We start from the raw sequence: 23,789 nt of genomic DNA, 5'->3' as shown, positions 1-23,789 counted from the left end.
GTATGCTAATGAACTGCTGTACATGCACTTAATAGCAAGATGTATCATACTGAAGGTGCTAAAATATTTTACAAACATTCATTAAAAAACCTAAAGTAATATTGGACCTAAAACTAAATATGCCTTTATTGAAATGAAGCCATTTAATGGTTGGTAAATATATACAGTGCTACCATTATGTACTTAAGTAACTAGTAGAAGCTCTCAATTAGGTGGAAGTATATATTGCCAGTATTATCCAATATTTATTGATGTTGTGAGGACAAGTGAGCTTGCTATGGTGAGTGCTGAATTCTCTATTTTGTATATATATATATACATATATATATATATATATATATATATAGGTCACGGCTCCTAGCATGCAGCGGCACTCAGGGAAATGACTCATGGAGTTTCCAAACAAACTGTATTTATTCCATAATAGTGCAAAAAAAGATCCAACGTTTCGGGGTGCTACCACCCCTTTGTCAAGGTGAACACAACAGAAGTGTGTTCACCTTGACAAAGGGGTGGTAGCACCCCGAAACGTTGGATCTTTTTTTGCACTATTATGGAATAAATACCGTTTGTTTGGAAACTCCATGAGTCATTTCCCTGAGTGCCGCTGCATGCTAGGAGCCGTGACCCATATTACTGATTCCAGAAGGCACCGGGGCCCAGTTCACTGTGAAGGGTGAGTGCCAATCCGTTGGTATATATATATATATATATATATATATACACCTTGTGATCCGGCACACCCAAACAATTATGGCAAAAAACTGTGTGCCCATGCTAGATTCAAATATTCCCTTATTGCAACAGTGGCAATAAGCACGTCACTCCAGTGGATCAATGTCCTATTTTATTGGATGAAATAAAATATACGAATCATGTGCATAGAAATGCAACCTGACAAAATCAATCACATGCAGCCTGTCATATATCTCAACGGCTCGTTTCTGGACCTTCTAGGGTCCCGTCATCAGGATGAATCCAGTGCTGCTGTAGTCTAGCATGACTACTGAGTAGATAAGTCAAAGAAAAAGAAAAAACTCATCTACTCAGTAGTCATGCTAGACTGCAGCAGCACTGGATTCATCCTGATGACGGGACCCTAGAACGTCCAGAAATGAGCCGTTGAGATATATGACAGGCTGCATGTGACTGATTTTGTCAGGTTGCATTTCTATGCACATGACTCGTATATTATATTTCATCCAACAAAATAGGACATTGATCCACTGGAGTGACGTGCTTATTGCCACTGTTGCATCAAGGGAATATATATATATATATATATATATATATATATATATATAAAACGAAGGCAACTGCACTTAATGTCTTGAAGTGTATATATTAGAGATCACAAACGTGAACCAACCTTTCCGGGCTCACATGTCTCTTTGTCAAGGTCAGAGCAATAAAATTGAAACATGTCTACCTCGTATATGAGGAGAAGCCCTCCAAGAGTGAAAGCAGGACATTGGCCGGCTTTCCTGAAGAGATGGCCGGTGTCCTGCGATGATAACGTCATGCCACCGGTGCTGTCTGCATGCCAGGGCAACCAAGATGCGCCCCAGACTGCGCATGTGTCATCACTGTCAGGAAAAACAACCAAATAGGAAAACTATGCAGCATAGATATGTACAAAATTAGGAGACATATACACAGGCTTACTCACCTGGCCACAGAGACAGATTTAGATCTCATGGGGCCCTAGGCAAGATACCAGTTTGGGCCCTCCCCCTCCATCAAACAATCCAAAGCACTATAATTTTTGTTCCTGATTGCAGGTGGCATCGCCAGAGTACCTTGGCACATGCACACTCTACCGATAAATGCCCAGTTGCGTAAACATCAGCATTGCGTACGAATCTAAATCAGGCCCTAGGTCTTTTGGAAGTAGACCTAATACCTGTATCACATTTAAAGTGAACTGATTGCCCACATACAGTGGATGAAACCATTTTATGTCTCCAAATATTTCTCACGCTACCATAGAACATCGCTTAACAACATTGGGCCAAATTCAGACCTGATCGCAGCAGCAAATTTGTTAGCTAGTGCACTGCAGGGAAGGGGGGGGGGTCAGATATAACATGTGCAGAGAGAGTTAGATTTGGGTTGGTTATATTGTTTCTGTGCAGGGTCTATACTGGCTGCTTTATTTTTACACTGCAAGTTAGATTTCAGTTTAAACACACCCCACTCAAGTCTAACTGCTCTGCACATGTTATATCTGCCCCGCCCCCTGCAGTGCACATGGTTTTGCCCATTAGCTAACAAATTTGCTGCTGCGATCAGATCTGAATTAGGCCAATTGTCACTAGTCCCTAGTAAATCAATAGGCTGCATTCTCAGGATTATTGGTTCAGGACCTTGTATTTCTTGGCGTGGACAGGATCTTTAGGAGTATAGATAAAGGAGACTGCAATTCCATCTTACATAGCAGTTGAAAACTGTATAGCCTGGGCCGGAATCTACACAACGATATTTAGATCGGTAAATCAATGACGTATAGCATCCCTAACCTAATCCTGATCCTAACTCAATCCAAACCCCAAACCTCACCTTAACCCTAGTCCCTAGCCCAAACCGCTGAACCCTACACCAACCATAAAACCCTATCCCTAATAACCTAACCCAAATCCCTAGACTAACCCTAATACTCTAACCCTAACATTTTTCCTCTTCTTAGTACTATAAAGAGATCAATTAGAAGGTTGCTGCAAGGTGCATTTGCAGTGGGTCACTGCCAGGTAGCATCTGCAGTGGGGACTCTGATGTGGACACAAAGAGCTGTGGTGTGGTGGGTTAGGGTGGATAAGGGTCATGGGCTGGGTGGTACATTTTAGCATTTTTACAGGGGGGCACGCTCAAAGCACTGGCCCATGAGTGTCAGCCCATCCTTAAAATACCTTGGGAGTACCTAATTTATAGCCATCAGGTGGCACTCCCTGTTCTGGTAACACTGTCACTAGATATGTAACCAGAACAAAATAAAAAACTAAAGATTCGTTCTCAAAAAACATGTAGTGGCCAGCACTTCTGACATGCTTGACAACCACCCATCCTATTCTCTATGTTTTCAATAAAGTACACAGATTCATCCTATAAAATACTTACCTCCCCAGTTTTTTACATGATTATACCTGCTATAGTATGTACTAAATCTAATTCACAGGGACAGCGGTAGCGATAACCGCTGTCCCGGTGAAAGACTCCTCCCGAGAATCTGACACTACACATGTGCACAGTGTCACTTTCTGAAGCCGGTTGGAGGCCTACAGGTGAGGGATCATAAAGCAGTTTACGCCATCTGAGGATGGTGTGAACCAATGGAACTAAACTTTGCATTTTGGGGTTTGGTACATAGCTGTAAGACTGCAGTCCCCTTTGACAGTGATGGGGTCTGCAGTCTGCTGCGGGAAATAGCCTTTTGCAGGAGATCTCTGTGAAATCTCCTGGATTATGATGGATTATCACATACAGTGACACATACAGGTTGAGTTAAATCCTGAAAGTCAGAATCCCAACAGCAGAATCCCATCGCTCAAGAATATTTTACCACTAAGTATCCCCTCCCGCAGCCTAATTCTAACAGTCCCCTCCCACAGCCTAACCCTAACCCTACTCCTAGGGCCTATATGCCAAAATTCTCACCTTGGGTGTCCGTCGGCAGTGTGAGCATGGGGAATCTGACCATTGGCATCTTGACTAAGTTCCATTCATATAATTATGCAGAAACTTTAGACTCTGCATAAATTTATGAAAAACTGTCTTGATAAATAGGGACCAAAATATTATTATTATTTATTTTAAATACCAAAAAGATTTTTTTTCCCCCCTTACATTTATCTTAATCTGTGTGAGCTAGCTGGGGGCTGCTGTGTTCTGCCTACAGTTTGATATGGCTCCTTGCCTTCTTGATGTGCGGAAAGCGGAGTCGGGGACACACTAGGAGCAGGCTAGGACAGGAAAATGAGGAGGGGTCAGGTTGTGGGTAAGGAGGGTTAGAGATTAGCAGTAACATACTTACCTAGTAGGTGTCAGGATCCTGAGCATCGGGATGCCGCTGTCAGTATTCTGATTGCCGGCATTCCAAGTGCCAGGATTCTGATACCATCCTTGTTGGAAGCACCTTTTCTTTTCTTTTTTTTTTACATTTTACATTTTATCCTAGTAAACATGATAGTTTTGTTAGGGTCATAAATGTGTTTTCTTTTAGGGAGGAATTGACGTAGCAAGTCTTTGGGCAGCAGGACGGCATGTGGACACGTACAGACAGACTCACACACACACACACACACACACACACACACACACACACACAAAAGCGCACACACACCCACCTCAGGTGAAGCATTTACGCACCCACATGCTGTGCAAATTTACTTCTCTCCATCAGTTGCGCAGCAGAGCATTGGTCCTGGACCTGCGAGATGATGATGATGATGATGACATCATCATCATCTCACACACAAGTCTTCACACTGAGCAGGCCCTGCACAGACATTTAGCACTGCTCTCTTGTTCGATGGTGTCACCCCTCTCCTACCTCTCCTTCCATACCAGGAAGTCAATTGCTGGGCCCCGAACCTGTCGGCACACTGTTAAATATAAAAATATATAAAAAATATGTGCGAACTTAGTAGCACGACATGTAATGATGGTGATGAATCATCACCACAGACAATGGTGGGCTTATCTCTCCTGGGCTGCCTGGCACAGGGCTTTCATTTGCATTTTCACACTGCAAGCACTAGGTGCCTGGCTAATGTAACAGTAACATTACTGGGGTACCAGAGTAATTTATCAAGGTAGAAACTGACTACCCAATTAAATTACCCCACAACTGACGGTGTAAGTATACAGACAGCCCCCTCCTTCCCCACCAAATAAATGTTTGTGTTTTTTAATCACATTATAGGATTCATTTTTTATTCTAGGTGGGGAATGGACAGACTGCCTTATGTTTCAAGTATATTCCAAGTAACTGACACAGCGGTTCTCAAACTGTGTGCCAGGGCACCCTGGGGTGCCTCAAGACACTTGCAGGGGTGCCTTAGGTTGGTAGTCAAGGACCAATTCAATTTAATATTTTATTTATGGTCAATGTAATAGGCAAAACCAGGGCTGGTGACTGTCAGTCATACATATGTGCACAAGCAAAAGCAAATCCGTCCCTCACCACACAGTTAAACCTAAGGATGACATATAAACACAATTTACTTCATTTTATATTTCTTTCTAAATTTCTCAATAAGAAACTTTTGGCCTAGGGGTGCCATGAAAACAATTCTGATACTCTAGGGTGCTGTGATTTAAAAAAATGATTGGCAACCACTGACCTAACATTAAAGTGTTGTAGCTGAAAATATTCAAGGGCCTATTGTGAGAAATGGGGAGGTGTGATTAGTGCTATATGGGTGTGGCCAGAGCCATGTGGGCGTGTACAACCCTACACTATCAGCTCCAATGTCTCCCTAAATATGTAAAAATAATTAAAAAAAATTGCATAATTTTTTGAGAAAAATAGAAATGCAATCTTGTTATGATTTATGACTGACCTTGTGACCAGCAGATGGCTAGTGATCATGCTGCCATGGTGATGGGCCTAGTGTTATGTGGAAGCCTGGAGCTGGAGCTCCATCCGCCCCATTGTTAATCTGGCCCTGCTGGCAGTGGCAGCTGCTACTATGCAAGGGCTGGCTGGGGTTGGGCTGCAGAAAATGATTTTGACATTTGAGAAAACTTAATCCACTGGCAGTATATAGAAAAGTCCCCATCACAGTATCCCTATACTGTATTGTTAAAAAAAAAAACGTATCTCTGGTTTTTGAAAATGTACTAATATACGAACATCTATTACTTTCTTCATCTTGTCTTGATCCAACATAATCCATGAGTTAAAACAAATACCCCAATGTAATGACCACTCAACAGAGCTCTTCACAACAAAATAGGGTGATATCAGAGTCGCTGTCTGACATACCGGAAATGAATGATAGGCAGCTCCTGGTAGGTAGGCCATCTATAAAGTAGTAATCTATCAAGTACTCATTTGTCAGGGAGCTCTGTTGAGCGGTCCATGGGGTTATTCAGTAAGGATTGCAAATTTAGCTTTTTAGCAGAATTTGCAATCCTTTGAATCACATGCTGGGGGCCACCCATCGCAGGGGAAGGCCGCCCAGCATGCAGCCCACCGCCCACCCACTGCGATCATGCTGAAATTGCGATCGTGCTACAATTACAGCGTGATTGTTGAAATTAGTGGATGACTCCTGCCGGTGCAGCCTGAAACCCGCCGCCCCTTCCCCGTTCGCGCCACTATCACCCGTTCGCTAAGCACCACCCCTGCAACGCGAACACCTCTGCCTGTCAATCAGGCAGGCAGAGGCGTACACAATTACTGTGGGTCATCCGCATTAAACGCAGGCGCATGCCCAGAATGGGACCTGCGCATGCGTACGTGGGTCCCATTACTGATTTTGCAGTCACATCGCGTTTGCAATGCGACCTGAATCAGTCCCCATGTTCTTATATATTATTTTAACCCATGGATTCATCTAGATCAAGACAACAAGAAGAGAGATGGTAAGTATATCCTTAATTCATACACTACAGAACAATTTTGATGTCCACAGCTGCTAATAACAAAAAAACATAAAGGTACCAGAAATACACCTTTTATTTTTAGATAATACAGGGACACTGTGAAGGGGAGGGAAGATTTTTTTATTTTATTTTTGCAGTAATAGCGGAAGATTATTTGTGGGTTTGAGCATTGGCTAAAAAAAATGGCAACAGTAGTAATTGTAAAACAAGCCTGATTATGCGTATGTTACTATTGCACTATTTCTTCCGTTTCTCAAATACACTGAGAATCATCAACTTTGATAAACTGATCATAAGTAAAAATACAATAAAAAAAAAACGCACCTTGATAAACTTACCTGTAGGTTTTTGTAGTCTGTCCATTACCTCCACAGTTTCCAGAAAGTGGTGTATAGCATATTCTCTGTGGGTGATTGATATAATCTTCTTTTCACATAGCTCTGAAAGGAGAAAAAGGCTCTTATGGTCTGCCTGGTCCAAAAGGAGAAAGAGGAGCAGTTGGACCTCCTGGACCCCCAAGTATGTGCAAATGAAAATATACAATTATCTTGCATCAGTATTTTATTATGTACAGTACTACTATCCGATTAGATATCTAGGTTTATCTAGAATTCTAGATAACAAAACACAGTAGAGAAACTACTACTGACTTAATTTAAAAGGAAAGGCTACAATATCAACATTTTCCTTAATGTTTTATAAATAAATATAATTCTGAAGATGCTTTCTCATTCATCTAGCTTCAATACGCCATATCTGCTAGAGTCGGGTGTCTTTTTTTGCCAAAAATGCATCTTAGTCACACTGCGATGCAACTATAGTTCATCAGTAGACTGTGCTGATTTCTTTCTTCTTTTTTGGGGTGGGGAAATAATAATTTTTATTGACATAGAAAGGCATAAATAATCACAGAACAAAACAAATATAACATTATATGGCTGATACATATAAAAAAGGAGCGTGGAAAAGTATGATCACCATTGGCGTTTCTATAATGTGTGCAATGTGTGCGGTGCACAAGGGCACCCATTTAAATGCTTACCTTACCGGAGTCCAGCGGCGGGTGCAGTGATCACAGAGGAAATCGCAGCCAAAATAGCGACCATGCATACATGGTAGCCAAATTGGTCTCCGGATCACAGCGGGCACCATGTTTCCGGAGACCTGCGCATGTGCAGTAGACTCTGGCACAATGCCGGAGTCTACAGTGCCGTACAGAGGAGGGGGCCCAACCGGAAGAGGGCCCCCTCCTCTGTTGAAACGCCCCTTATGATCACACTAATAAAAACGTCTTATTAATCAACCAACCAGGAGTAGTAATCCACAAAGTATACAAAGAAACAAAACAGGTGTATGTAACAGGATGTGGTAAGTGGGATGACAATGAAGGGCCTATGGGCATGTTGGCGACCGTGAAGGGTAATCACCCCCATCCTGGAGAGTCAAATTGTACCAAGCCATCAGTTGAATGTGTTGATTAATTTGATATGTGACAGTTGTCTATTTGTATGCGAGTATGAGTATGTATAGGAAGCACAGCGGAATTTGGCATGGAATTGTAGCACTTCAAATACAGATTCACTCAGTCGCACACACATATTCAAGTGATGCATATTAAATTGATCAGCACATTCTTCTGATGCGTCCTAGTCACATTGTATTGCAACTAAGATGCATTTCTGGCAAAAATGTGAAATATGCAAAAATGACACCTGGCGCTAGCAGAGTCTCCCAGGACTTGGTGCACCGAGAGGGGCTGTTTGGTGTGACTGCAGCAATGCTGTATGAGGACACATCTCTATATGTATTCAAGCAATCAAAAATGTGAATGCTGTTATTTTAAAACTGTGCTCACAAAGGCCCTCATTCCGAGTTGATCGCACCAAGCAACTTTTTGCTGCTCGTGCGATTAACTAATCTCCGCCTATGGGGGAGTGTATTTTAGCATAGCAGGGCTGCAATCGCTTGTGCAGCCCTACTATGCTAAAAAAAGTTTCACACAAAACAAGACCAGCCCTGGACATACTTACCCTGTGCGACGGCTCCAGCGATGATGGTCATGGCTTTGACATCAGACATCCGCCCTCCGTTCGCCTGGACACGCCTGCGTTTTTCTTACCACTCCCCGAAAACAGCTTCAAACAGTCAGTTGATGCCCTGGAACGCCTTCCTGATGTCAATCTTCTTGTGGTCGCCGCTGCGACCACTTTCTTCGCTGTCAGCGTCGTTGCCAGGTGACGGATGTCGCCGGGCAATGCGCACGCCGCGCATGCGCATTCCAGACCCGATTGCACCGCTGTGAAGAAGTGCAGCGTGCGATCAGGTCGGAATGAGGGCCAATGTCTGATGTAGTAAAACAGAACATACAAGACATTGTACAGTATCTACTTCAATGGTGTTTCCTACTTCCAACATAAGCATAATTTATGGTAGATGATTATTATTTCATATAACAATTCTAATATTCAGGGTTGAGCTATAGGACCATGCACTGACAAAAGGCAGCAAACCAGTTGTTTTTTACAGTTCCCAGTAATATTATATGACCACTAAAACAATTTATAGTAGTTTATGTTTTTTAGGAATTTTGAAGTGGTGTATGGTGGTCGAATGTACTGTCATTTACACGTATTTATACAGTACATGTATTATTAATATCACTTGTGTATTGTAAATTAATAATAAATTAATATACTGAATTTCTTTCAGGTTTTCCAGTGAGTTCCCAGTACTTGAACCATTATCTTATCAAGGTAATTTCAATTAAGCATGATTATTATTGTAATGCTAAACAGTTTTACATTCAGCGTTACAAAAATAGTCCAACAGACATGCTATAGTGTAGCAACAAATGCTCATTTAAGGGGTTATTCAGTATGGATGGCATTAGCGATCCTCAGTGCAGTTTAATGATAATCGGGAAACTGCGCATGCACAGGATCCATTCTGCTGAACGAGTCATGCACACTGTGCCCCCATTTTCCGAGAGTGGCGATGCCTAGGACTGCATAATGAGATGCAGTTTCCTTGACCTCACAAGCCACCATGCGTCGGCCAGCCTGAGTAAACTGAAGCTTACTCAGCTTGCGATTGCAAATGCAGCAAGAAGGTGTGTAACACTTCCTACTGCATTTGCATTGCTAAGGATAGCAAGCAGAATCTCAAGCAGCTTTGCAAATGCGATCCATACTGAATGAGGGCAATAACTCATTTGTGGCAATAACTCAAATAAATTGATCTGAAGTTCTAAAAGGATCATAATTACAAATGTGAAAACCGACTGCACAGAAAAAGACGTGCAAAGATGGCTTCATATTAGGGGCAGCAAAAACAGGGTTCTTTACATTTTGGCATCAAACTCCTCACTTTACCACCTCTCCTACAAGATTCTTCTTGTGCCACTACCCACCTATGGAATTACCTACTACACGAGTCTTCAAAACTTTATATGCTACCCACCTTATTATTTATAGAGACTACGCTACTCCTGAGTTCCAGTGTTTATATAGACTGGGTCTAGGTCGACAAGCATTAGGACGATCCCATATGGTCGACATGCATTAAATTGACACTGACAAAAGGATGACACTGGAAAAGGTCAACAGGTTCAAATGGTCGACATGGCAACAGATGACATGTATCGATGCATCTTAGTAATGATTTTTTTTTCATTTTTTTTTAACACCTTTTTCATACTTTATCATCCATGTGGACTACGATTGGTAATAGTAACCTGCCCGCAGCATGGTGAGTGAAGCGAGCCATGCAAGTGGACGCAGTACACTAATTGGGGTTCCCCATGCTCTGACGCTAAAAAGGACACCCGTTTTATGAATGTTTCGTTTACCCTATGTTGTGGAGCAGTGTTGTTTCTTTGAAAGAAACTGTGATCCAATCAATAATTATTTAGTGTTCCAGGCATCAGCAGCTCTGTACTTTCAATTGCAGAGGTAGCGCAGGCTGATACAAGTATAATGCACTTCATCCAACAGCAGCAGGGTGACTGTCAGGTTACAGGAGTAAGCACATCTCACCATATTACCTTGTCAGTCACTGCTCTGCAGTAGTGAGACAACGCTAGTAAACTGAGCATAAGGAAAGATTGAGCAGTCAAGTAGTGCCATGATCTGCTGGAGGGGACAGAATGCTATTATAACCAAGAGGTCAGACACTGATGTCTGTTTCTTTTTCCAATTAAAAGGAAAAAGAGATACTCCTCTCTCAAAGCAAATCTGAATGTATCATCTGTGTCTATTATTGTTAGTTAGCAATAATAGTGACCATATATACTGTACATACCAATGCTAACAAATACATTTGATAATGTGAAATATAAACATATAAGAAGGCATGAATGGTGGTATTATTTATACTTACCTTTAACAGTAGATGTTGAATTATGCTTTACAGTATTTGAGTAATAGAATAGTAAAATATTTTATTTTTCCCATTAGAAATGTTTTTGGTACTTAGGTTTCTGTTTATGCACTTTCTTATTTTAATAATGAGAGGAAAACAAGTTGGCAGCTTGTCATCTGAGAGTATTCGGTGACCGGTTGCTGCATGGAGGATGAGTTGTAGAGGACCAGGTTTAGGGATTTATAGTGAACAGTGTAATGTCTGGCTATTGTAACTTTTTGAACAGGAGACAGCTTGCGGTGGGAGGGAGGATAGCTCTCCCCTCCCAAGCACATGAAATGAGGACAGTCATCACCGAGTGACTGATCCACACATTTGGTCACTGCCCCAGTACCCAGGCCAATCACAGTTCACATCACATGCAGCCACCACCACAGCAGCCACACACCTGGCCTCCCTCCCCCTACACACTGACAAATTCCCCACCCAGAATTAGGGGTCAATTCAATTGAAGTCGGAACTGCCGTCTAGTTGGAAAGATGCAGTTTCCGACTTTTTTAGGTCGAATTGTGATTCGACCTATTCAATGGTACTGCCGTTTTTCCGACTTGTCTGCAATTCCGACTTGTCAGAAAATTTGTCGGCGAATCCACGTGTTTTGTCAGATTTGCGTCCAAATCCAACAGGTTTTAGTCCCATTTTTAACAATGTAATTCCAACTTTAAAAAAAGTTTTATTGGCATTGTTGAAAACGGGCAAAACCCGTTGGAGAGGATCCGACATGCATTGAATAGACCCCTTAGTGTGTAGCCAGTAGTACCAGGCTATGGGAGGAAGGGGTGGACCATAAGTCAGGATTGCTTCTGAACTTAGAAGAAGGAGGCTAAGGAGTGTGAAGACAGCCTAGCACATATCAGCATAAGGTGGAATGTGGAGAGATCAGAGAGGGCATGTGGAAGTTTGCACTGATCGCTTCCCTCCTGGAGCTACCCCTGACCTCCATTTGCTTTGTGGCACCTTGCTTAGTATTTTTTTACAGGTTTATGGAGTGCGAGTGTGGTCACACCTCCCAGATTTGGCCACACCCCCAGTACCCAGGCCCGTCTGAGTTCTACAAGGACTGAGACAACCACTTGCAGCTTCAATAGAGACTGAAATACCAATTTGTGTGTCGTTAGACACCATCAAAACTTGCACCAGCCCTATGGCAAGTGCAGTTTCAGTTTCTCCAAATATGGGCTCTTATGTGAGCAGTTTAGCATCTTTACATAATCGCTTTCAGCAACACTGGCGCAGAATTCCTGTAACACACCCAGAAGATGGACCACCTACATGTGTCCACTAATCCACCTCCATGTCACTACCCGGGAACACCCAGTACAAATGAAAGACATTTCTGTGAGTGTGCGTCTCCTGTGCAACTCTGACTCCACTGCATCCGACATCAGCAGTGCATGCAACTCAGAATCAGGCCCAATAATTTGATATTTTAAATATATACATCCTCCTTAAAACAGAGAAAGAACATGCACATATATGTATTTATACTGTACACTATCTACACTCATCAATTTTTCTTTTCCAGGGGGAAAAGGGTGAAAAAGGTGATTACAACAATGGTTATTTCATGCATGCTCCTCCTGGAACCCCGGGTAGACCAGGAGAACAGGTGAGTAAAACTTTTTCAACAAAGTGTAATGAATGCATTGTTTCTCAAGCAGAATGTCCAACTATTACTGTATTTGTTCACTCACTCTAAAATTCATATGAACCACTAGAAATTCTGTCTATTGTAGAGTAACTCTATTAGATTAGAGGTGCACAGCCTTTTTTTTGGGAGTGCAAGGGTTACTTTGGAAGATTGTAATCATATGTAGGGGGTCACAATAAAATGAACATACTTGTGATGAGGGGGTCATATTATTAGTTATGTCTCTCGGAAGAAAAGAGACTCTAAATTGGAATACACAACGTTAAAAGCTACTATGTCCAGGACCTTCCAAACATATACTGCTAACCCTACAGAGACTACTCTTGACGAATACAAACAGGCCAGGCGCCTATTTGAAACCTACTTAGCCACCCAAGCGAAACATTCCTTAGACTACACCAAAAATAAATTCTACAGATGGGGCAATAAGGCTGGTAGATTATTGGCGGTCATCTCTAGACCTCACCAAAAACGTCATGTTATAACTACCATACATCACCCCAGGACCGGTTGGGTTATCACAAAGTCGCAGGAAATAGTAGAACAATTCCATTCCTACTTTCAGTCCTTGTTCCAATCAACACAAATAGACACTGAAACACAAACACAGTTGCTCACAGATGACGTGCTGCCCCCTCTGACCAGGGACCAGAGAGAAGCCCTTATGGGTCCAATAACGGCGGAGGAAATTAACGCCGCCATCTCTAATTTGCCCCATGGTAAGTCCCCGGGCCCAGATGGTTTGTCGGGTGATTATTACCGCATGTTACAGGCCCAAATTGTCCCCTCTTTACTGGAACTGTTTCATGCAATACACGAACGGAGTTCCCCGTCCCCGCTTTTTAATGAAGCTTTTATTACACTTATCCCTAAACTTGACTGGGACCCAAATTTCCTCTCCTCCTACAGACCAATTAGTCTCCTAAATGTAGATTACAAACTTCTAGCTAAGATTATGGCAACGAAACTCCAATCCATCCTTCCTGATATTCTCACCACGACACAAATGGGTTTTGTGACTGGCAGACATGCGGTTAAGGCGATCCGCACGGCACTGGCGGCGGTGGCGGCATCCCAGTCTCCCTGCACAGACTCTAACATGCTTCTTAGCCTCGACGCCAATAAGGCTTTCGACATGGTACTATGGCCACACTTATTTACTGTGTTGGAGAAAAGGGGGTTTGATGTGAGTTTTATTAACTATATACGATATATCTACAGCACTCCATCCGCCTCGCTCCTAATTAACGGGATCAGAGGTCAACGTTTTTTCTTGGAAAGGGGAACCCGTCAGGGATGCCCTTTATCGCCCCTCCTATTTAACTTGGCCCTTGACCCACTGCTTAGAACATTGCAGGACTGGTCTGTTTTTAGAGGGATAAAAGTGGGTAGTCAGGAAATTAAACTCTCAGCCTTCGCTGACGACATCCTCCTTTATATTTCGGACCCCGAATGTTCCCTAGCTCAGATCATGGACAGGATTACTTCATTTGGCCGCATATTGGGTTTTAGTATTAATATGGACAAATCGAAGGCCCTGCTGTTGTGCGGCGCTGTAACATGTCCACCTTGGGCCACACGTTTCCCCTTTCATTGGGTGTCCACATATATCACATACTTGGGTATTAGTGTCCCACGTTATATTTCAGAACTCTATAAAATCAACGTACATAAGGTATTACACACCTTGACCGATGATGTCAAGAGATGGGAACGCCTTCCACTGTCATACCATGGTAGGGCCAATCTTCTGAAAATGGTGGCAATACCTCGCCTACTATACCCCTTGCAAACACTTCCCATACTGTTAACGAAGCAGGACTCACAGCAGATTAATAAACTTATTAGAACCTTCATATGGAAGGGGGACTGAGCTCGTATCGCGCTACGTAAGCTTACTCAGCCTAAATCCAATGGGGGTATTAATTTCCCACATTTTGCGGATGGGGACTGGACCAACTCCCTGGATAGCCTCTTAACACATCCGGTACCGAGATATGAGAAAAATATTAGATCACCCTACTGTGAGGGGTGTCATGTCCTCTTGGTTGGCTCACTTTCCTGATCTGACCATACCAACTATGGAAAAATCACTACTTTACTCCAGAAAGGTCCTCCCGGCAAGCATGTACACTGAGTTGTTTCTTAATGTATATCATAACACCTACTTATCCACACTACGGCGCTTCCACATGGGAGCGACCGACTCGCACTCTTGTCCAAAATGTCATCAGAGTGAAGCAGACACTTTTCACTGTTTGTGGACATGCCCGATTGTGCAATTCTTCTGGCACCTGGTTAGGAGATATGCGGAGGCAAATCTAATTACCTATGTGCCCTTCACCCCTGAATGGGCAGTCTTGGGCATTATCGATCCTGCCCTCCGCATGCCATCGGAATGCAAAAAACTACTGATAGCCCTAAGCGCTGCGGGGAAAAAGACTATACTACAGGGTTGGATAGATAGTACACCGCCACAGATACCACTATTCCTAAACAAGTTGCATCATATATTTAGGATGGACTGGGTGGAGGCCATTGTAGACAGGGGTAAACAAGTGGAACGATTCTTTCACCTGTGGGAATCCTACATCCCCACCCTGCCCCTTACCACACGTCTAAACATTCATAACAGAACAGCCTCAAAAACACCACGTGGTACCTAACTAGACTGGCCACACAGGAACAACCGATGTCCCTGGTCTAGGTGTGGATGGCTGTGGCGGCCTACCTCTGTGTTGCTTATACCATGTACAATAGCACTAGCATGATTACTGTAAACCTTTCTTTTTGGAAGAATAATGTCTTAACCGATGATTAATGTAGACACTATTGATGTATCCTACTTGTTGTTAACGTTTGTGTATTATAACCTTCTGATTTATGTATTCCTTGTGACTTTCACGATGACTCAATAAAAAGTTATTTGAAAAAAAAAAAAATGAACATACTTAAAAATGTAATATATGGCTGAAATACAACAAGAAAGAAATATCTCAGCATTTCTGTCATTAACATTGCTAAAATGTCCATGTGTGCTCTGCTGTGATGCATTTAAGGGCGCATGGACATGCCACATGTCATAGGGGTATAACCTTTTGCTGTGGTCTAACAAAATAATGCTTAAATATTTTTCTGCTGCGGGGTACACTGGGCTTCACAAGGGTTGGACAATGGGGTGTAGAATAGGATCTTGATCCGAGGCACCAACAGGCTCAAAGCTTTGACTGTTCCCAGAAATCACAGCGCCGCCTCCTAAATCACCCCGCCTCCTAGCACAGGAGCTCAGTTTTGTAAGTTGGTGCTGCAGTAAGCAGGCACTTAACAGAGGGGCTGCTCCAAGCAGCCCTAAGAAAAGCTTTTTATGAGGTAAAAAGTGAAGACTTCTAGGGCAGCAGCGGTGGTAAATGTCTTGTGACATTCACTGCTGCAGCTCCAGCTCTACCCAGCGGCGCTGTACACTCCCGAGCCCTGGTTGCCGGGTACCTACAGCGGAGGCTCCAGTTTTCTTCATGTTAGACACACACGGCTGGGGCTCTCCAGGATTGCGTGGCCGCGCTTCAGGAGGTGGTAAGTGGGTCCCGCTTGCGGGGACCCAGTCTTTATCGCGATCCGGCGCGGTCAGTGGGAGGTGGGCCGCGAGCGCTGGCGGTGGACACTGTGGCAGTACAGGCGATCCCACTAGATCACCAGGGCATGGACGCAGGTCAGGTTTTCTCTCTAAACCAATTCTTATATCGCCCACAGTACCCGGTGGTTTTGCCAGCAGAGGGGATAAGGCTTAGACCTGAAGCCCCTCCCCCAGCCCCAGGGCGCTATTTTTAGCAAGTGTTCCCGCCCTGGAGCTGCATATCTGTCTTTTCCTCACTTCCAGTCAGTGTCGGCGGCGCCATTATCCCTCAGCTCACTGTTCCTGGGACTGCTTGGGCAAATCCTCCTATGTTCCTATGTAAAGCCGCCTGGTTGTCAGCGCTGTGCCTTTACATGACACTTAAGTATTCTACCTGCCTTTTTAGACAGTGATAGTTAAGAAAGAGTGCAATTAGTCAGGGTTTTATTGTACAATTACCCTGCGATATACATCCAGTTCTTACTGTGTACTGTTATATCTATTGTTATATAGCTGTGTAAGCTAGTCCAATGCAGTATTATTGTCAGTAATAACCTCTGCATTGTACAAACTGTGATTATTTGTGTGTGCATTTGATAGCTGAGTGGTGTCCATTTCGTGTCTTTCACCCATCTTGCTATCCCTATATTACATAACCTGAGGGGGCTTGGTGCGTCAGGTGTTGTCTAATATAGGATTTTCACAAAGATATACTGTATTACGTATTTTTCTCTGTAATTTAGTCACCATATCTCTCCTTTATCTCTGCTAGTGCTGACTACACTGTGCAGGGGTTTGGGTTTAGAGGTATAGTGCTGCTGATAATTGTACTGTGTTACCTCATACTGCAACTTATATCATGTCTGCTTCTGAGGGTAACGGTTCTGGGGCGGAACACACTGCTGGTGTTGCTGAAGCCACAGACAAATATGAGGAGAATATAGCAGCTACGGGCTCTGGTTCTGGGGGCTCCTTGCCCCCCAGTGGGACTGTGGCAATGGAGGCACATAATGACCCACCGTGGGCCGCTTTTTCCACACTTCTGCATATGCTAGTTCATAAACTAACACCCCCTATGGGACCCCCAATGCCGGTACAACCGTATGTGGTCCCTGCAGCTAACCCGCCGTGGGCGGACGATTTATCTCCTCAATTAAAGAAGTTGAACCAGTTCTTGACTACTAAAAAGTCTGACCAACGCTCACCTAAGTCCAAGAGGTCCTCTAAGCGAGCGCTTGTCTCCTCACAATCCACTGCCGTCACTGACACCTCGTCTGATGAAGACGGCACATATAGTGACCCCACAGGTTCTGACTCAGATATGGCTGATGGGGAGGGTAGTTCACATGTGGATGTTCCTGATCTTTTGGAGGCTATTAAGTTAATTCTGCAGATTACGGATGATCCCGAGCCATCCATCCCTCCTAAGAAACCAGACTCAGAGGGCTTCAACCCTCTGAGGAAACGACCAGCGTTGTCGGTCGAGAAACGCGTCAGGGCTCAAAGGATCCAGGCACTCGTCAGTCCTACGAGTCTATCTATTTTATACCCTCATTCTCTGCCGGAATTGATTGACCAGCTCCGTAGCCACCTGCATTGGTCCCGCTTGCCATACGGGGACCGTGGCTTTCATTTGATTCATTCGGAATCTACAGTGCTCAAATCATCTGGAGCACCAGCGATCCTTTTTGGAGGCGGCAGTGAAAGAGATATCCTGCCATACTGGTCCGGCAGGAGAACGGGAGGTCGAGCCGCTAGAAAGAGCGGCGCCCGGTTCATGGTCAGTACCGCTGGGACATCTGTGGAAGCGGTAAGCAATTCAGCTCCGGATACTGGTCACAGTGAGAGAGTGACAGACAGAGCTCATGCACTTGACTTCACTTAATTCCAGTATGATACCTTTACCAAACCGGTTTATCCAATAGCAAGAATACCACTACTACATAGAGTAAAGGAAAACATTCATTTTGGAACTGTTTCTAAAGTGCTATATTTAAAAAGAATTTGCATATCAAATTATCAGCCACTAATAATCACACCTGACTGATGGATCATTGGTTCTATTAAAGAACGTATACCGATTATTGTGTCATCTACTAGTGCACTAGTACTGTGGGACTATTATATATTATATGCCAAGTGTGGATTCTTTGTTGAATTGAATATAATATTAGCTCTAACTAATTTCACTTTTTAACTGATTGTGATTTAACATATTTTATGAATAAATTTGTTCAAATGTATATGTAGTCTGCTTGCGCTCTCTTTTTTTCTTTTTTCTTGACTACTAAAAAGTCTGACCAACGCTCACCTAAGTCCAAGAGGTCCTCTAAGCGAGCGCTTGTCTCCTCACAATCCACTGCCATCACTGACACCTCGTCTGATGAAGACGGCACATATAGTGACCCCACAGGTTCTGACTCAGATACGGCTGATGGGGAGGGTAGTTCACATGTGGATGTTCCTGATCTTTTGGAGGCTATTAAGTTAATTCTGCAGATTACGGATGATCCCGAGCCATCCATCCCTCCTAAGAAACCAGATAGGTTCAAGCGTCAGAAGGTGGTTAAACAAGTTTTACCTCACTCTGATCACCTAGTGGATATACGTCAGGAACCCTGGGAAAACCCGGGTACGAAGTTTGTGCCTCCAAAGAAGATGCTGGCTCGCTATCCCCTCGCGCCAGAGCTGTCTAAGAATTGGGAAATGCCTTCTCCAGTGGACTCACATGTGGCTAGGATGGTGGTTTCCTCAGCTCTACCTGTCACTACCGTCACGTCTCTAAAAGAGCCTACGGATAAACATGTGGAGGGTTGTCTGAAAGCGATTTACACCCTCACGGGTGCTGCACAAATGCCCACTATTGCAGCTACATGGGTTGCAGAGGCTATTGAAGCATGGGCCTTGGAGTTAGAAGCTCAAATCTCCTCTGACCATGCTAGACAATGCTTGTCATATATTGTCACAGCTTCTCGATATATTAAAGAGGCGGCTTCTGATGCCGGTATCCTAGCAGCCAAGGCCTCTACTACGTCAGTCCTGGCTCGCCGGATATTGTGGCTGAGATCCTGGTCTTTGGATCTGGACTCTAGAAAAACCCTGGAGGTACTCTCTTTCAAGGGAGATATTCTTTTTGGGGAGGACTTAAATAAGATAGTGGCTGACTTGGCTACTGCTAAAGCTGCCTGTCTGCCTAATACCGCTCCTTCTGTGTCGAAGGCTAAAGGTACGTCCTTTCGCCCCTTTCGTCCTTCAGGTAAAGCAAAAGGTCAGGCGTACCACAAGCAGGCCCGCACTTCCAAACCTGGTAAGCCGAAGCACAAAAGAGCCTGGGCTGCCCGTCAGTCAGCTGCCAAGACCGATAAGCCTGCCGCATGACGGGGCGGGCCTCCCCCTGGGGGATCCCAGGGTGGGGGGCCGGCTTCTAGGGTATACCCAGGAATGGTTGAAGACCACTTCAGATGCCTGGGTACGGGAAGTTGTCACTTGAGGTAACGCCATAGCCTTCAAAAACCGACCCCATCATCGATTTTGCCAGACAGACGTCCATTTGGACCAGACAAAGGCAAAAACTCTACACTCGGTGGTACAGACCCTCCTGGATACAGGAGTCATAGTACAAGTGCCTCTTGCTCAGAGGGGCCGGGAGTACTATACTCCGCTGTTTCTAGTCCCGCAACCGAATGGGTCCTCCCGGCCCATTCTCAACCTCAAGGCATTGAACAGGTTTGTGAAGATTTCCAAGTTCCGTATGGAAACTCTTTGCTCTATAGTTCTGGCCTTGGAACCTGGGGACTACATGGTCTCCCTGGACATACAGGATGCTTACCTGCATATTCCTATAGCAGTGTCACATCAACAATACCTGAGGTTTGCTATTGGCAACATCCATTACCAGTTTCGGGCATTACCTTTTGGTTTAACAACGGCTCCGCGAGTCTTCACCAAAGTTATGGCGGTTCTGATGGTGGTACTCCGCCGTCAAGGGGTCATGATACTGCTATATCTGGACGACTTGTTAATCCGGGCAAATTCCCCAGATCTTCTCCTGCGTCATCTGGATATGACGGTCCAGTTTCTACAAGCCCACGGGTGGCTCATCAACTGGAAGAAATCCTCCCTTGTCCCTGCTCAGAGCATGGTGCACCTGAGAGCGCTGTTGGACACTCACAGCCAGCGGTTGTTCTTGTCTCAGGAGAAAGTCCTGAAGCTTCAGGACAGGATTCGTTGCTTCCTTTCTCGTCCGCAAGTGTCAATACATTCGGCAATGCAGGTGCTGGGCCTCATGGTATCAGCATTCGACATGGTGGAGTATGCTCAAATTTCACTCTCGCCCCCTCCAGAGGCTGATTCTAGCCAAGTGGGACGGCCTGCCTCACTGGATCAGATCTCAAATTATTTTTTTGACTCCGGAGGTCCGTCTGTCGCCGCTTTGGTGGCTCCGGGACCAACAATTGTGCAGGGGTCGTCCCTTCTGTATATCCAACTGGGTCCTGTTGACGACTGATGCCAGTCTAAGAGGTTGGGGCGCGGTGCTGGAGCAGCACTCCCTTCAGGGTCGGTGGACCAAGGTGGAATCTCTCCTCTCGATTAACATTCTGGAATTGCGGACGGTCTTCAATGCGTTGAACCTGGCCCAGCATTTAATTCAGCACCGTCCTGTTCTAGTACAGTCGGACAACGCCACCACAGTGGCTTACATAAATCATCAAGGCGGCACTCGAAGTCGTTTGGCAATGAAGGAAGTCTCACGGATTCTATGTTGGGCGGAACGCCATCTACCGGCCATATCGGCAATATTCATTCCGGGAGTCCTGAATTGGGAAGCGGACTTTCTCAGTTGTCAGGACGTACATGCCGGCAAGTGGGGCCTCCATCCAGAAGTGTTTCAACTCCTAGTGGAAAAGTGGGGTCTTCCAGATGTAGATCTGATGGCGTCTCGACACAATCACAAGGTTCCGGTCTTCGGAGCAAGGACAAGGGATCCTCAAGCAGCATTCGTGGATGCACTGGCGGTGCCGTGGAGGTTTCGGCTGCCATACGTGTTCCCTCCGGTGTCACTCCTGCCCAGGGTAATTCGGAAGTTCAAGCAAGAAAGAGGAAATCTTCTTCTCATAGCTCCGGCGTGGCCCAGACGGCATTGGTTCTCAGACCTGCAAGGCCTATCGTCGGACTGTCCACTTCTACTTCCACAACGCCCAGACCTCCTCGTTCAGGGCCCCTGTGTCTACCAGGACCTAGCCCGGCTATCTTTGACGGCATGGCTCTTGAAGCTTCCGTCTTGAGGGCTAAGTGTTTTTCTGAAGAGGTCATTAAAACTATGTTGCGGACCTGGAAACCGGCTTCTGCTCGGATTTATCATAGGGTCTGGCATTCCTACTTTGTTTGGTGCGCATCTAACAATTTATGACGCTTCCAAGTTTAGTACAGCCAAACTTTTGGCTTTTCTGCAGCAAGGCCTAGATTTAGGCCTGCGTCTGGCCTCCCTTAAGGTTCATATTTCTGCCTTGTTGGTGTGGTTTCAGAGAAAAAAAAATTGCGACTTTACCTGATGTTCATACTTTCACTCAGGGTGTGTTTTGCGTATCCAACCTCCTTATGTCCCGCCTGTGGTTCCTTGGGACTTGTCGGTGGTTTTGGAGGCGTTGCAGGAGCCTCCATTTGAACCCCTTGGTTCAGCTGACCTTAAGTGGCTTTACCTTAAGGTGGTGTTCTTGCTGGCTATTGCCTCTGCTAGAAGAGTGTCGGATCTGGGTGCCCTGTCTTGTAGTTCCCCATATCTGATTTTTCACCGTGATCGGGTGGTTCATAGGACTCGTCCCGGATATTTACCTAAGGTGGTTTCTTCGTTCCACCTTAATCAGGAGATTGTGGTTCCGGCCTTTGTCTCTCCTGATTTGTCTCCCAAAGAGCGGTCTTTGGATGTGGTACGGGCTCTCCGTATCTATGTGAAGAGAACTGCTTCTATTCGAAAATCTGATTCTCTCTTTGTTTTGTTTGGATTTCACAAACGTGGCTGGCCTGCTCACAAGCAGACCCTGGCCAGATGGATTAGAATGGTGATTGCACATGCTTATGTGAGGGCTGGTCTGTCTGCTCCTGCTCAGATTATGGCCCATTCTACTCGGTCTGTTGGACCTTCTTGGGTGGCCCAACATGGTGCGACCCTTGATCAATTGTGCAAGGCGGCTACGTGGTCCTTAGGGAACACGTTAATAAGGTTCTATGCCTTCGATACTGCCGCTTCCCAGGATGCTTCTTTTGGACGCCGGGTTCTTGTGCCCGCTACAGTGCGTCCCCTCCCATAAGGAACTGCTTTAGGACATCCCCATTGTCCAATCCTTGTGGAGCCCAGTGTACCCCGCTGCAGAAAACAAGTTTTATGGTAAGAACTTACCTTTGTTAAAACTCTTTCTGCGAGGTACACTGGGCTCCACAAGGCGCCCACCCTGACGCACTTAGCTTCTTTGGGTTGGTATGGCATTAGCCGCTGACACTTCTCCTGTCGTGAGAGTGTGGTGTATGTGGCTACTAACCGTTGTCGTCTCTTTTCCTGCTACTGCATTGGGCTGGTTAACTAAAAACTGAGCTCCTGTGCTGGGAGGCGGGGTGTTATAGGAGGCGGCGCTGTGCATTCTGGGAATAGTCAAAGCTTTGAGCCTGTTGGTGCCTCGGATCAAGATCCTATTCTACACCCCATTGTCCAATCCTTGTGGAGCCCAGTGTACCTCGCAGAAAGAGTTTTAACAAAGGTAAGTTTTTACCATAAAACTCGTTATTTACTTGTACACCCCTCCAGCTTTGCATTTAGCCCCTCAGTTTTGTACAGGGGCTTTTGCCTATCTCACACAAGCCTAGTTGTGACCAACATTCCTATTTTAGCTTAACATTAACCCTAATTGCAACCTAACTGTTATCCTAACCCTAACACAGTTTGCAGCCTATGCCTATTTGCAGCCTAACCATGGCCCTCATTCCGAGTTGTTCGCTCGCTAGCTGATTTTAGCAGCATTGCACATGCTAAGCCGCCGCCTACTGGGAGTGAATCTTAGCTTAGCAGAATTGCGAACGAAAGATTAGCAGATTTGCGAATAGAAAATTCTTAGCAGTTTCTGAGTAGCTCCAGACTTACTCAGCCATTGCGATCAGTTTAGTCAGTTTCGTTCCTGGTTTGACGTCACAAACACACCCAGCGTTCGCCCAGACACTCCCCCGTTTCTTCAGACACTCCCGCGTTTTTCCCAGAAACGCCAGCGTTTTTTTGCACACTCTCAGAAAACGGCCAGTTTCCGCCCAGAAACACCCACTTCCTGTCAATCACACTGCGATCACCAGAACGATGAAAAATCCTCGTTATGCCGTGAGTAAAATACCTAACTTTTGAGTAAAATAACTAAGCGCATGCGCTCTGCGACCCTTGCGCATGCGCAGTAAGCGACTAATCGCAATACAGCGAAACTCGGCAACGAGCGAACAACTCGGAATGAGGGCCCATAATTCTAA

General features: G+C 44.9%; 1 protein-coding gene across 4 annotated transcripts in view; it reads left to right on the top strand.

Moving 5' to 3' along the window:
- The window catches only part of COL15A1 (collagen type XV alpha 1 chain), a 596,673-nt gene that overhangs the window by 462,529 nt on the left and 110,355 nt on the right, over positions 1-23,789 (top strand). For all 4 annotated transcript variants that reach the window (XM_063922777.1, XM_063922778.1, XM_063922776.1 and 1 more), the window contains 3 exons: positions 7,045-7,125; positions 9,316-9,359; positions 12,551-12,634. In XM_063922777.1, coding sequence (XP_063778847.1) covers positions 7,045-7,125; positions 9,316-9,359; positions 12,551-12,634 — 209 coding nt within the window. The remainder of the gene's footprint in view (positions 1-7,044; positions 7,126-9,315; positions 9,360-12,550; positions 12,635-23,789) is intronic.

Source organism: Pseudophryne corroboree, chromosome 5, assembly GCF_028390025.1.
Source record: "Pseudophryne corroboree isolate aPseCor3 chromosome 5, aPseCor3.hap2, whole genome shotgun sequence".
NCBI lineage: Eukaryota > Metazoa > Chordata > Amphibia > Anura > Myobatrachidae > Pseudophryne > Pseudophryne corroboree.
This window is presented reverse-complemented; position numbering and strand designations above follow the sequence as displayed.